The following is a 16054-nucleotide window of genomic DNA, read 5'->3' as shown; positions in this document are numbered from 1 at the left end:
TAACACACTCTCAAACAACCAATGGGACAAGGAAGAAATCAAAAGTGAAATTAGAAAATATTTTGGGATAACTAATTAGAAACAGAACATACCAAAATACATGAGATATAGCAAAAGTAGTAAAAAGATAATAAGTTTTCAGTGGTAAATGCCAACACTACAAAAGAATTTTTAAAAACGAACAAGGTTTCTGAGGAATAGGAGATTAAGTGACCAAACCTACAAATTATTGGCATTCCTAAGAGAAAAAGAGAAAATTTAAACAACCTGGAAAACATATTTGAGGAAATAATTCAAGGAAATTTCCCTAATCTGGCCAGAGAGTTAGACACCCATATACAAGAAATCCAGAGAACCTTTGTCAGATACTATACAAAAGGAACATAATCAAAGCATATGGTCACTGGACTATCCAAGGTCACTGCCATAGAAAAATTGTTAAAAGGAAGCTAGGGAAACATTTCAGATCACATACAAAGGGAGTCCCATCAGGCTAAAAGTGGCCAACTCAGCAGAAACCTTACAGGCCAGGAAAAATTGGGGGCCTATTTTCAGCATTCTTAAAGAAAAGAAATTCCAACCAAAAATTTCATATCCTGCCAAACTAAGCTTCATAAGAGAAGATGAAATAAAAATATTTTCCAGAAAAGCAAGTGCTACAGGTTTTCATTGCCACAAGTCCAGTATTACAGGACATCCTTAAGGGAGTTTTAAACATAGAAACAAAATAACAATAACCACTACCACAAAAACAAACCTAGGTACATAGCCTGAAGACCCTGTAAAGCCACCACACAATAGAGACTGCAAAGCAGCAAGCTAACAACTTTATGATAGGCTCAAAACCTCACATACCAATATTACCTTATATGTGAACAATCTAAATGCCCCACTTAAAAGCCACAGAGTGGCCAGGTGAATAAAAAAAAAAACCTATCTAATTGCTCTCTTCAAGAGACGGATCTCACAGATAATGACACACATGGGCTGAAAGTAAAGCACTGGAGAAAGATCTACCATACAAATGAAAAACAAAAAGTGCAGGAGTCACTATTCTAGTACCAGAAAAACAGACTTTAAATCAGCTACAGTAAAAAAGGACAAAGAACAGCATCAAATAACAAAAAAGGTTTCAATTGAATAAGAAGATTTAATTATCAAAAATATATATGTACCCAATATTCGAGAACCCAGATTCATAAAAAAAGTACTTCTAGGCCTATGAAAATAATTAGGTAGCCACATAATAATAAACAGGGATTTCAACACCCTGCTGACAGCATTAGACAGATTATTGAGGCTGAAATTACCAAAAATTTCTAGACTTAAACTTGAAACTTGACAAACTGGACCTAATAGACATGTACAGAATGTTCCGCTCCTCAACCACATTATACAGATTCTTATCATCTGCACATAGAACCTACTCCAAGATCAACCACATGCTTGGCAATAAATGAAGTCTCAGTAAATTAAAAAAATGAAAATCATACAAACCATACGCTGGAACCACAGTGAAATAAAAATAGTGATCAATACTAAGATGGCTCAAAACCATACAATTACATGGAAATTAAACAACTTGCTCCTCAGTGACTTTTAGGCCAACAAATAACATCAAAGCAGAAATTTAAAAATATTCGAAATAAATGAAAACAGAGACACAACATACCAAAATCTGTGGGATGCAGAGAAGCAATGTTAAGAGTAATGTTTATAGCGCTAACGCCAACCTCAAAAAGTAGAAAGATGTCACATTAACAATCTAACATCAAACCTAGAAGAACTACAAAAACAAGAACAAACTCACCCCTAAGCTAGGAGAAAAAAAGCAATAATTAAAATCAGAGCAGAACTGATTTTATCCATACTAAGGGTCAATGAAAATCCATACAAAGAGCCAATGAAACCAAAAGTTGTATTTTTCAAAGGATAAAGATTGATAGACCTCTAGCTAGATTAACAAAGAAAAAAGAGAAGATCCAAATAAGAACAATCAGAAATGACAAAGGTGACATTACAACTGATCCTACAGAAATACAAAAGTTTCTCAGAGACTATTATGAACACCTCTATGAACACAAACTGGAAAAACTAGAGAAAATGAACAAATTTTGGAAATGTGCAATCTCCCAAGATTAAATCAGGAAGAAACTGAATCAATGAACAGACCAATATCAAGCCTGGAATTCAAACAGTAATAAAAACTACAGGCCAAAAAAAGCACCAGACCAGAAAGATTCACAGCCAAATTCTGTTAGACATACAAAGAAGTGCTGGTACCAATTCTATTACCCAAAATCAAGATGGAGGGACTCCTCCCTAACTCATTCTAGGAAGCCATCATCACCTGATACAAAAACCTGGCAAAGACACAAACAACAACAACAAAAACTATAGGCCAATATCCCTGATGAACACAGATGCAAAAATCTGTAACAAAATATTAGCCAACCAAATTAAACTGTACATTAAAAAGTTAATTTGCTGTGACTAAGTAGGCTTCATTCTTGGGATGCAAGGTTGGTTTAATGTACACAAATCAATAAATGTGATTTAGCACATGAACAGAATTAAAAATGAAAACACATGATTATATCAATAGATGAGGAAAAACCTCAACATAATAAAAGCCATATAAGAAAATCCTACAGTAACATCATCTTCAATGGTGCAAAACATACAAGCTCTTCCTCTAAGGTTAAGAATAAGACAAGGATGCCTTCTATCACCACTTCTATTTAACATAGTACTGGAAGTCCTAGAAAGAGAAATGTGGCAAGAAAAATAAATAAATAAACCCAAATCAGAAAATAAGAATAAAATTATCTCTGTTCACAGATGACATAATCATATATGAAGAAATTCCTAATGATTCCACAAAAAATTTAGAACTAATAAATTCAGCAAAGCTACAGTATAAAAATAACATACAAAAATAAGTGGTGTTTATTTACACCAACTAAACAATTTGAAAAGAAAATTTATAATAGCATCAAGTTTATAAAATACTTTGGAATAAACTTAACCAAGGAGGTAAAAGACTTGTACACTGAAAACTGCAAAAGTTTGCTAAAATAAATTAGAGAAGACGCAAATAAATGGAAAGACACCTCATGTTCATAGATTGGAAAACCTAATCTTTTTAATATTTTCATATAACCCAAAGTGTTCTACAGATTGAATGCTATCCCAATAAAAATCTCAACAGCATTTTTCTCTTCAGAAATAGAGAAAACAATCCTATAATTCCTATGCAACCAGAAAAGTCCCTGAAGAGTAAAAAAAAAAAAAAAAAAAAAATCTCGAGAAAGAACTAAGCTGAAGGCCTCACAGTTTATGGCTTCAAAACCTATTACAAAACTAAAGTGACCAAGTCAATGTGAAACTGGCATAAGGACAGAAATTTAGACCAATGAAACAGAATAGAGTTCCTAGAAATAACCCCATGTCTATACAATCAAATGATCCCTGACAAAGGTGCCAAAACTACACGATGAGGAAATGATAGCCTCTTTAGCAAATGGTGTTGGAAAAACTAGATATCCACATGTAAAATAAAAGTGGACCTCTATCTTACAAACTACACAAAAGCCAAATGAAAATGGATTAAAGACTTAAGTGTAAGATCTGGAATTTTAAAATTTCTAGAAGAATATGTAAGGGAAAATCTTTATAACATTGGTTATGTCAATAATTTATTAGCTATAACACCAAAAACACAAGTAACTAAAGCAAAATAGACAAGTGGGAACGAATTAAACTTAAAAGGTTTCTGCGTTGATAAGAAAACAGTCAACAGAGTGAAAAGCCAATGTATGGAATGCAAATATCTGATATAGGGATTAATACCAAAATACATGAGGTGCTCCAATAACCCAACATAAAAACAAATGATCCAATTAAAAAATGGTCAAAGAATTTCAATAGACATTTCTCCGAAGAAGAAATACAAATGGCCAATCAGCATATAAAAGATGCTCAGTACCACTAATCATCATGGAAATCTAAATAAAACCATAATTTATCACCTCATACCTTAACACGTATGGTCATTATAAAAATAAAATACAAAAGGGAAAAGTCATAAATAACAAGTGTTGATGAGGATGTGGAGAAATTAGAAGTCTGTCAGTGGGAATTCATAGCGGTCCAGCTGCTATAGAAAACATTACGGAGTTTCCCCAAAGAAATTAAAAAGTAGAGCTACCATATGATTCAGCCTTCATAATTCCAGATACTTATCCAAAAGAATTGAAATCAGAACCTTGAGTGGAATATATCTGCACTTTAATGTTCATTGCAGCATTATTCACAGTAGCCAAGAGTTTAAAAGGATTTGAATGTCCATTGATGGATGAATGGATAAGGAAAATGACACATAGTAGTATATTATCCACTTTTTAAAAACTAAGAGAATCTTTTCATATGTCATCATAGGAATGAACATTGACATATTATACTACGTGAAATAAAATGGTCACAGAAATGCAAATATTTCATGACTCCATTTATGTAAGATATCTAAAGTCTCAAACTCTCAGAAACAGAAAGTGGGATTGTAGTTGCCTAGGGTTAGGGGGAGAGGGGAAATGAGAATTTGCTGTTCAACGAGTATAGAGCTTTAGTCATGAAAGATGAAAAATATCTACAGACCTGCTATACAACCATGTTCATATAGTTAACAATTATATACTGTACATGTAAACATTTTTTAAAAGGTAGATTTCATGTTACAGATTTTACCACAATTGACAACATATTTTAAAATGTTCTAAATCCATGAAAACCTAAATATGGCTATATAATATTGTTTACAACTATGTAATAAGAGGCACTGTGAGACAGTATATAGAGAGTGGTACGGGAAAGTAGAGAAGCACCATTTAGATAACGTCCAGTGGCTGTCAGGATCACCAGGAAAGGACTTTCAGAAGAACTGATATCGAAGCAAGGGATGGAAAATGAGTGGTATTTTTCACATAAGTATGCAGGTTTTGATGACATGATACTTCAGTCAAAAGGAAGAGCATATGACAAAGGTTAAGGGCAACCGAAAGCAAGTTTTACTTTAGGGTAGGGAGATATAGGTAGAGAAAAATGGGAAAGTGAGGAGGGGAAAATAAATAGGAAAACATTTTTAAAAGTCATAAACAGTCATTAACATGTAGGGACTAAAAAAATGTTAAGAGAGTTTGGTATCTCAAGCATTCACTTAATAGACTGTAAGTTTTATATCTCTTTTATTCACACTCTATACCATATTCTCCACATTAGTACAGTGTGTTGCACACACTAGATGTTTAATAAATATGCATGGAAAGACTTAATAAAGCAATGAAAATATACAATCAGATTTACATTTTAGAAAGCTTTACTTATCTTTGGGGAAGGGATTATAGAAAGCTCTCAAAATATTAACCCTGAACAGTCTTCCAGCTTGCATCTGAAGAGCAACCATGGTGCCATATATACTCATGAAGCATACTACATATCTGTGAAGGATAGTGTACATAGCTATGCCTCTAGCAAAATGTTTTAATGACACATTTATACATTTTCTTTATTGAAAATTTTATTCTGAATTCCAAAATTTGTTTAACACTTTATACAAGTTCATTAGTTAAGTTTGGGTCAAGAGAGTAAACATATGCACCCTCAGCATATCCCTAGTGACTTCTTACATAAAAAGGTTAGGTGCTAATGGAAGATCAACAAGGCAAAATATATCAGTTAAATGAAATATCCTTTAGACTGGGAACAGAAGTTCCAATAAAGGCACAGACTGCATTAACAGTTGGATAGTCATTAACTATGACACGTTTGTCCTTGATGTTCAAAGATAATAATCACTGGGTGGGTTTCTCTCAACATGTGAAGATATTTGGAAAATCAAAATTGTGTGACCAGCTGCTCACAGGTGAAAGCTCTGTTGAGCCTTTCATTTTTTGGCAGCTCAACCTTTTTGACTCATGCCCTACATATGCCATTGCTTCAAAAAAATGTACAGAATCTCTTATTGTTTTACACCAATTCAATTGACTTGCTGCCGTTACCTACTACTGCACAGCTGTGTCACAGGGCTTGCATGCTGCCTCAGAAGCTACAGCTATAAGCTTAATAGCAAACCACTTTTAAATGGAGCATCAATTATGGCTTTCAGAGAGACTATTTAAGACCCAGAACATATGTGACTGAAAGGGATAACAAATTTTCATCAGAGCCTTTTATTTTATAAATTAGAAAATATGTTTATAAAACTTAAATTCATTACCAAAATTATAAATTGGCTAGTAACACAAGTGAGGCCGGTGTCTTTTCCAGTATATAACATTGTTAATAGTCCATTGATAACAGCAATCTTTCTTTCCTTTCCTTTTCTATTTTCTTCATTCATGACTTCTTTTCTTCTTTCCTTTCTTTCTTCTTTCCTTTTATTTAGGCAACCACTTAACTTGTTAATTCATTTACTTATAATTTTACTTTCCAGGCACGTATTATGTTCTAGGATCACTGCTAATTTTGAATGATATAAAAATATGTTATAATGACAGCTATAAATAAAGTTTCAGAAAGAAGATGGTGTTGATTCACTTTTTTCTGTTCCTTCCTCTTCTCTAAGTATAATTACATACTCTGCAAATTATTTAATAGACAACAATAAAAGGATTCTGAAAGCTGTAAAGAAGGCGGACAGGCTAGAGACTACAGGACTTGAGAAATAATAATGTGATGGGTTCCCTGAGATTTCTTTTCAGTTTCTCTATATTTCAGGTATTGGAAAGGCCTACAGCAAGGAACAACCAATAGGCATAGAATAAAAAAAGGGTAAAACTTGCTCTTTTTGACCAAAGGCCTGGCAGAGTAGAAGCCAAGAGACCTAAGGGGATTGTTAAGCATTTTCCACAAAGGAGGCTTCTGTTAATGATCAAATTCATTAACAGCAGTGAAACAGTGAATCCTCAGCCATCTCAGCCCTTGCTCCATGACTCAGGCCAGGTGGGTGTTATGATCTCCCAGCAGCTGCAGAAGTAAAGCCCTAGTTATTCAATCCCCATTCTGGATCCAGGGCCCTGAGAGTGGCCCCATCTGCTCACAGCTACAACAATAGCAAAGCCCTGTGTCTCCTTGGTTTCCACCCGGTAGTATAAAGACAAGATTCAGTGGCTTCTAGCTTCACCCCAGAAGACTGCCCAGTGATCCTGCAGATAGCACCAGTTGGGGGGATTCAGCAGGAGGAGCTCCAGCAGCATGAGAAAATAGAGCAGCCAAGAATAACACTGAAAGGGTTTGGGAACTAAACTTTATGAGAATGAAAGCTCACAGAAGTAGAATGGAACTGACACATTAAACTTAACTTCCTGATAGAAGACTTAGATAGAAAAAAAGAATTACCTAACAGATAACCAAAATGTCCAGGATACAATAAAACATCACTCATTATACTAAGAAGCAGGAGAACTAAAATTTAGTGAGAAAATTAAGGAATGCCAATATGGAGACGAATTGGAGTCATTTGGGGGAGAATTTTAAAACAACTATCATAAAACTGCTTTAGAAATCTCATGGAATTTAGAAGATCTCAGCAAAGATACAAGTTATACAAAATAAATAAATGGAATTATGTAGCTCAAAATTCCATCACTGATAATACATAGACACCAACAAACCTCACTTATGTAAACTGATATATAACAAATACATACGTATAATATACTTTCAATGTTAAAATGTCTAAACATGCACATTAATAGACAAGATTTGACAGAGTAGGTTTAAAAAAACCATAACCAACTATATGCTCTTTTTAAGAAACTCAAAAATAGCAACACATACATTAAAAGAAATATTATGCAAAAAGAATATATTCTGCATACATTAATAAAAATTGCAGTAGTGCCTACATTAGCATTATAAAGTTAGGCCTTGGAACAAAAAAATTACTAGGAGAAAATATGGGCATTACATTATAATTAAAAATTTAAAAACCCACCATGAACATATAGCAATATTATATGTGTATGACCCAAACTCCAGGGCTTCAACCTATGTGACAAAAATACAGATAGAACTGAAACGAGAAATAGACAAATCCACAAATACAGTGGGAAGTTTCTCCATTTTATTTTCAACAATTGGTAGAATGACATGACATAAAAGAATATGGATGACAGAACGATATCATCAACCAATAGTTTCGATTTGGCACGTATAAAACATGCCAGGAAATATTAATAATAAAGATACAAACATAAATCAGTGTTATTGAAAACACAGAACATTTATAGAGGAGAAACAATAAACCCAAAGTTATTTCTGAAAAAGAAAGTCTACAAATGAATACAACTAAAGCTGGACTAATTAAGAGAAAAAGAGAGAGGAAAGAAAGGAGAAAGAGAGACAGAGAGAGAGACAGACAGACTAAGAGACTACCAGAAATAAGAGAGGATAAATTACTACAGATCCTCAAGAAATTGAAGGCCAGGTGCGGTGGCTCATGCCTATAATCCCAGCACTTTGGGAGGCTGAAGCGGGCAGATCACCTGAGGTCAGGTCTTCGAGACCAGCCTGACCAACACGGATCTGCCTGCCTCGGCCTTCCAAAGTGCTGGGATTATAGGTGTGAGCCACTGCGCCCGGCCTAGTTAGCCTTCACTTTTGAAAGCTGTTTGCTGGAAATAATAATCAAGGTTGACTTTTTTTGATTCTTACAGTACTTGAAAGATGTTACTCTACTGTCTTGCTTGCATTGTTCCAAGAAGAAATTTCCCGTAATCCTTATCTTTGTTTCTATGTAACATGTGCCCCAACACCCCTAATTACTTTACAATTTTTTATCAATGGTTTTGAGTTATGCAATTATGGTATAACTTGATGTCATTTGCTTAATATTTCTTGTGTTTGAGATTTGTGAAGCTTCTTGAATATATGAATTTATATTTTTCATCACATTTCAAATTTTTTGGTCTTTATTATGTTTTCTTGTCCTCTCCCCTTGCCTCTCTGAGACTCCACTTTCAAGTATATTATTAGGCTGTTAGAAGTTGTCTCACAGCTCACCATTGATCTGTTCATGTTATTTTCATTTTTTAATATTCTGTGATTGATTTTCGGTAGTTTCTCTAGAGCTGTGTTTCACTTTCATTCTGCAATGTGTAACATACTATTAATACCATCTAATTCCATCTATCACGTTGTAGTTTTCACCTCTACAAGTTTGATTTAGGTCTTTATTACAAGTATTGTGTCTTTGGTTAACTTTTTTTAACAGCTTTTATGACAGCAATAAAGTGTAAATTTAGTGGTTTTCTGTATAGAATTGTACAACCTTCACCATAACCTAATTGTAGAACATTGTATTTATCCCTTTAAAAGAAAAACTATATCCATTTGCAGTCCCTCCCCATACTCTCTCAACCTCTTATTCCCACCAATCCCCAGCCCTGGACAAGCACTATATAAATTTACATTCTGTTGCTATAGATTTGTCAAATCTAGACATTTCACATAAATGAAATAATATATTATGTGGTCTTTTGTAATTAGCTTCTTTCACTTAGTATATTTTCAAGGTTCATTCATATTTTAGCATATAGTAACCATTATTTAGCATGTAATACAGTTCTCTTTATTACTGATTAATACTTCATTGAATGAAAGTATGCATTTTCACTCATCAGCTAATGGGCCTTTGGGTTGTTTTTACCTTTCAGCTTTTGTGAATAATGCTGCTATAGAGGTTTGTGTACTTCTGTGTCCCCATGTTTTTATTTGTCTTGGATATATAACTAGGAGTGAAATTGTGACTCATACGATAACTCTATGTTCAAAGCCTATGCACCATTTTACATTTCCATCATCAACATGAGAATTCCACTTTCTTTACATCCTTAGCATCACTTACCTTTTTCATTATAGTTCTGATATCTTTTTGAAGATATGGGATATAGTTACAATAACTGTTTTAATGTCCTTGCCTGTTGATTCTAACATTACTTCAGTTCTGATCAGCAATTGATTTTTCTCCTCATTATGTGTTTTTTTTTTTTCTTTTTGCAAGCTTGGTAACTTTTCTTTGTATGCCATATGTAAATTGCACCTTAATTGGTTGGTGAACATTTTTCTATTTCTATAAATACTGCTTAAGTTTGGTCTTGTCATCTGTCATGGTTTGTTAAGTTTGATCTATTTGGGTCTTACTTTTAAGAGTTAGATGGCACTACAGCACTGATCAGCTAGGACTAATTACTGCCTACTAAATAATTAGTAAACAACTATTAAATCAAGACTTTTTTTGTGTGTACTCTGTCCAACGTCCTATGGACTATGAAGTTTTCCAGCCTGGTTAGTGGAAATAGAGACTATTTCTGACCCTCTGTAATGTCTATATATATATATATATATATATTTTTTTTTTTTTTTTTTTGAGACGGAGTCTCGCACTGTCACCAGGGCTTTAGTGCAGTGGCGCAATTTCGGCTAACTGTAACCTCAGCCTCCCGGGTTCAAGCAATTCTCCTGCCTCAGTCTCCCGAATAGCTGGGATTACAGGCGCCCGCCACCACGCCCAGCTAATTTTTTTTGTACTTTTAGTAGAGACGGGGGTTTCACCATGTTGGCCAGGCTGGTCTCGAACTCCTGACCTCGTAATTCACCTGCCTCAGACTCCCAAAGTGCTGGGATTACAGGCGTGAGCCACCGCGACCGGCCATGTCCTGGTATCTTTAAAAATCTTTTGGCTAGTTTCTTGAGACACATACTGCTCAGTACTCAACTGAATGAATACCAAGTTCTCTCTCAGCAGTTATCTTTCTCCTGTACTCTGCAAAGAACATTACCTACCTTGGTCTCCCCAGAATATCTGTTCTATTTTGCCAACGCAGGCAATCCGCTGGGCTCTGCTTGAGTTCACTCTCCTGTATCGCATCTCTAAAATACTAATATCTCTGAAAGCAGCTCGTTTTTTGAGCTCAGATCATTTGCTTCCAGTATGTCCCGGATCACTATTCTTCTTTACTGATTCCCAGCGTCTTAGAAACAACCCCACTGTTTTTCGTTTTTTTTTTTTTTTCTACAGCAGTAGTGAATATTTTAAACAAAGTGTCAATGCTGTAAGCTTCCCCTAAAATGCAAACTCAAGGAAATGCTTTCCCTCTTTCGAGTAAAGAAAGAACTTCCACAGGCGCGCAGCCGAGTTCAAGCCCCACTTACAGTCTCTGGCACCCCGTACGGACTAGCGCGCAGGCGCAGAACCCGTGCGCGCCTAGCCATAACCGCGCTTGCGCCAAGCAGCGAAGCACGCCAATGTGCGAATCCGCGCCTGCCAATTAGAGCGCACAGTGGTTCTTGATGCCCGCCCACTAAACCCTGCAGCCAATCGCCTGCCCCGGCGCGAAGTCGACTGTGATTTCAAAGTAAACCTGGGGATTGTGGGAAGGCAGCTGGACTTGGCGCCTGGAAAGATGGAGGCAGCGGAGACAGAGGCGGAAGCTGCAGCCCTAGAGTAAGTTTTTGCGGCTAAGTGGCAGCTGGGGCCGGGCCTGGGAGGACCTTGTGGGCCCCTATGTGTAATGATTGGTGCCCAGGACCCTGTACAGCTGTTGAGGTTCGACCCTGCCGTGAAGTGATCCTCACCGCAGTCCCGTCTTAAGTTCCTGAGGTGACTGTTGCCTGCTCCAGGAGTACGGCCTTTGGGGGACCGTTCGCCGCTCCCCACATCCACGTACTCCACAGGATGTGCTCTAGGAGACGGTTTCACTTCTGTCTTCTTGTCCCAACACGACACATTCCCAATCACTTCTCGTCCCCATCCCTGCCCCTTCGTAGACTGCTCCAGTCCCTAATAATGAAAAACCCTAGAGTAGACCCAGGCATCCAGCCCTTTGCCTTGAGTCCTTTCTCAACTATTCCAAGACCCTGCCCCAAGGCTGGTGCTCAGTGCCAGGAGGGATCCCAAGGCCCAGCATTCTTCCCCTTCCATGCATATCTCCCTGGCTTCCTTCACATCCTGACTCAAATGGTTTCTCTTCAGTGAGACACTCCCTATTTAAAATCTCAGCGCTTTCCTCAAACTCCTTATCCACTAGCCCTGCTGATTTTCCTTTTGGCACGTATTACCACCGTATGCCCTCCATGCACGCCATTCCTGGTTGCAGGCTGTGGGCCCTTCAGGCCCTTATGCAAACTCTGGTCAAGGCAAGACTTTCAATACTATATATACTGATTACACATCCACATTTGTTTGTGTACACAGACGAACTGTAGAACTAGCACCACAAGAAACTGCAATTTTCTGTGTTTCCTTGCCCCTCCAGGGTCCTGGCTGAGGTGGCAGGCATCCTGGAACCTGTAGGCCTGCAGGAGGAGGCAGAACTGCCAGCCAAGATGCTGGTTGAGTTTGTGGTGGTATGTATAAGATGAGAGCGAGCCTTTCAGAATCCAGGGTCTGGTCCTGGCTCCTCTTACTGAGATACAGGGCAGCATTGGCAGAGAGCAGACTTAAGGAAACCTGTAAGGAGGTAAGGATGTTCCCTGTCTCTGCCCTCCCTCTGAGCAGGACTCTCAGAAGAAAGACAAGCTGCTCTGCAGCCAGCTTCAGGTAGTGGATTTCCTGCAGAACATCCTGGCTCAGGAGGACACTGCTAAGGGTCTGGACCCCTTGGCTTCTGAAGACACGAGCCGTGAGTAGGCAGGGGATTGGAGTAGCAGCTGGCCTGAGTGGGGAACGAAGGAGGATTTCAGTTAGGTCTCCCATTTGGCTGATGGGAAGGAGGCCCAGTGTTGCAGGGAGGCAGGCTAGCAGGCCACCTTCACTCATGTTTTCATTCCTGGTGGCTCATCTCAGGACAGAAGGCAATTGCAGCTAAGGAACAATGGAAAGAGCTGAAGGCCACCTACAGGGAGCACGTAGAGGCCATCAAAATTGGCCTCACCAAGGCCCTGACTCAGATGGAGGAAGCCCAGAGGAAACGGACACAACTCCAGGAAGCCTTTGAGCAGCTCCAGGCCAAGGTACACCCAGGGGTCTTGAGTACAGGGAGGGAAGGGCAGTCAGATAGGAAGAGGGAAAGAGTGAGCAAGCTGAGTTGTGCCAGCTTGCAATCTCCCAAAATTCCAGCCAGAAAAAATAGACTTCTCTTGGTCTTTCTCCCTTGTAGAAACAAATGGCCATGGAGAAACGCAGAGCAGCCCAGAACCAGTGGCAGCTACAACAGGTAGGTTCATCCCCCTAGGAGAATATCCCTTCCCACCACCATGCCATTGTATCGGCTGTGTCCCCTGTCTAGAAAACCTTTTTTCTTCCTCCTTTGAGGCACTATAATATAAATACCAACATGGGCTTGAATCTCAGTATCACCACTTACCACTGCATGACCTTGGGCAGGTCACCTTTCTGTTTCTTAATCTAAAATGGAGGCAATAATAACACCTACTCTAGAGAGTTATTAAGATGATTAAATGATCATTACAGCAAGGGCTTAAAATAGTACCTGGCACATAGCAAGTTAAATAAGTGTTATCACCTTTGTGCCCCTCCCCCCTCAAGAGTGCCTCACCCTAGAACAGCTCATTCTGATCTTTCCTTTTCTTTAGGCCCCTACTCCACCCTGAAGTGAATAGAGTCCCTCTTTACATCATTGAGCCTGAGCCCTGAGCTGGGTGTAGGTTGGAGGGAGTTTCTAAGACCTCAACATCTGATGCATAATGTCTGCACGCTCACTCCTGGCAGGAGAAGCATCTGCAGCATCTGGCGGAGGTTTCTGCAGAGGTGAGGGAGCGTAAGACAGGGACTCAGCAGGAGCTTGAGGGGGTGTTTCAGAAACTTGGAAACCTGAAGCAGCAGGCAGAACAGGAGCGGGACAAGCTGCAGAGGTAAGTTCCGGAGCATGGGCTGCAGATTCAGAATGGTCCAGCTGAGATTCCTTTCCTTCACACTTACCTCCTCTTCGCAGGTGTCAGACCTTCCTCCAGCTTCTGTATACCCTGCAGGGTAAGCTGTTGTTCCCTGAGGCTGAGGCTGAGGCAGAGAATCTTCCAGATGATAAACCCCAGCAGCTGACTCGACCCCAGGAGCAGAGTACAGGAGACACCATGGGGAGAGACCCTGGTGTGTCCTTCAAGGTAAATGAGAGATGGAACAAGTGGGCATGGGCAGGCAGGTGGAGACAGAAGCTGGGAGATTGGCCTTACCCACTGACTATACTGTATTTCTCCAAGGCTGTCAGTCTACAACCTGCTGGAGATGCAAATTTGCCATGACTTCCTGGAGGACAGTAGCGTGGAGAAAGATCCTAGAACAGGTCAGACCAAACTCAGGCCTTGGTGTCCCTGGACTGCAAGTGTGGAAGGAGGGAAAGCCTGCTTTACCTCTCTCTGCATCTGAGCTCTGCTACCCATGGAACAGATGGATGGTGGGAACAGGAAAGAGCTTATGTTACACCTCATTCCCATGCTCAGCCCACCCAGAGCTAACCCCTGTCTTCTTCCCCAGGCCTCTGACTTCCCTCACCTCCCAACCATCATTACAGGAAAGACTGTGAACTCCTGAGTTCAGCCTGATTTCTGACTACATCCCAGCAAGCTCTGGCATCTGTGGATTAAAAGCCCTGGATCTCTCTCAGTTGCGTATTTGTTCATCTTCATATGCTGGCAGGAAGAACTATTAATACAGATACTCAGAAGCCAATAACATGACAGGAGCTGGGACTGGTTTGAACACAGGGTGTGCAGATGGGGAAGGGGTACTGGCCTTGGGCCTCAGGGGTTGCTTCCCCCTGTGATGCAGACATGCTGAATTTAATTCAAGGAGGAGGAGAATGTTTTAGGCAGGTGCTTATATGTGGGAAGATAATTTATTCACTAATCCAAATTTTATTCATGGATCCAAATGTTTGTTGAGTCCTTTCTTTGTGCTAAGGTTCTTGCTGTGAACCAGAGTTATAACAGTGAGCTCATGTGACTTTTAGGATGTATAGCCTAGTGTTAACATTCTTGGTATCTTTTTGTACCTTACCTAAAACATTTCTCGATCACTGGTTTCAGATGTTCATTTATTCTTTTCAAAGATTCAGAGATTGACTTTTGTCATCCACTGTTGTATGTTTTGTTTCATTGACCTCTAGTGATACCTTGATCGTTTCCTACTTTCTGTTTTCGGATGGAGAAGATGTACCTTTTTTGTCAACTCTTATTTTTATCAGATGATCAACTCACGTATTTGGATCTTTATTTGTTTTCTCAAATAAATATTTAAGGCTATACATTTCTTCTGACTTCCTTTATTTTCATAATCATTCAATTCATAGCATTTTCTATATTCTGTTATAATTATTTCATTGATTCATAAATTTCTTTGAAAAATAATTTGGTCTTCTATTGATTGTGGGAATTTAATTTGGTCAGAGAATATCATCTATTTAACAAACTTTGAAATTTGGTGAGTGAATTATAGCCTTGATGTCATCTGTTTTAATGTTTCACATAGGTTTGGAAAGAATGCATTTTAGATTGCATGTAGTATTTTCTATTAGATTATGTTTGCAATTTTTGTTTCAATTTATATCTTTTATATACTTAATTTTTCGTTGTCTGAATATCACCTGAGAGAGGTGTGTTCAAATCTCCAACTATGATAGTGGATTTGTTCATTTCTCTTTATAGTTCCATTTTCTTACATACTTTGCAGCTACTTTATTAAGGTATATGTAAATTTACATTTATATTTTTCTTCTGAACTGAACTCTTACCTTTGTGTGGTAGCCTGCTTCATCTATAGGCTAATGTGTTTAACCTTGAAGACTATTAGTTTTAATATTAATATAACTTTGTCAATTCTTTTGGTTACCCTTTGCTTGACATCCTTTCTCTTGAATTTCCATTCTTTTTTAGTTTCAACCTTTCTTTATATTTACCACTTGTATACAGCATTTAAAGGGTTATTTATAAAAAACCTGTCACATTTGTCTTTATGATTTTCTAGTTGTGTCCATTTTTTATTTGCTTTCTCTTGGCTTTTTATTTATCCCTTTCATGCCTTTTAATTTTTTTTTTTATT

At 38.2% G+C, this 16054-nt stretch overlaps 1 protein-coding gene and 1 long non-coding RNA gene across 11 annotated transcripts in view; one reads left to right on the top strand and one right to left on the bottom strand.

The window, feature by feature from the left end:
- The window catches only part of LOC129480507 (uncharacterized), a 221950-nt gene extending 210710 nt beyond the window's left edge, over window positions 1–11240 (bottom strand). For 4 of the 5 annotated variants that reach the window (XR_008657068.2, XR_010120468.1, XR_010120469.1 and 1 more), the window contains exon 1: window positions 10843–11240. This is a non-coding gene — a long non-coding RNA (uncharacterized lncRNA). The remainder of the gene's footprint in view (window positions 1–10842) is intronic. The other variant, XR_010120470.1, reaches the window with a different exon arrangement.
- Window positions 11241–11289: 49 nt separating this feature from the next.
- Window positions 11290–15260, top strand: ZWINT (ZW10 interacting kinetochore protein). 6 transcript variants are annotated; one of them, XM_055274349.2, is made up of 9 exons: window positions 11290–11503; window positions 12315–12405; window positions 12557–12680; window positions 12845–13011; window positions 13158–13214; window positions 13730–13768; window positions 13990–14121; window positions 14218–14300; window positions 14492–15260. In XM_055274349.2, the coding sequence occupies exons 1-8, from the start codon at window positions 11463–11465 to the stop codon at window positions 14257–14259; spliced, it is 693 nt and encodes a 230-aa protein (XP_055130324.1). In that variant the 5' UTR covers window positions 11290–11462; the 3' UTR covers window positions 14260–14300; window positions 14492–15260. The 6 variants fall into 6 exon arrangements, with proteins under 6 accessions (XP_055130324.1, XP_063493961.1, XP_063493960.1 ...); XM_063637891.1 differs by having other exon boundaries at window positions 11381–11503; window positions 14529–15260; XM_063637890.1 differs by having other exon boundaries at window positions 11381–11503; window positions 13972–14121; window positions 14529–15260.
- The last annotated feature ends 794 nt before the right edge of the window (window positions 15261–16054 follow it).

The sequence above is a fragment of the Symphalangus syndactylus genome, chromosome 4 (assembly GCF_028878055.3).
Source record: "Symphalangus syndactylus isolate Jambi chromosome 4, NHGRI_mSymSyn1-v2.1_pri, whole genome shotgun sequence".
NCBI classification, from domain to species: Eukaryota; Metazoa; Chordata; class Mammalia; order Primates; family Hylobatidae; genus Symphalangus; species Symphalangus syndactylus.
This window is presented reverse-complemented; position numbering and strand designations above follow the sequence as displayed.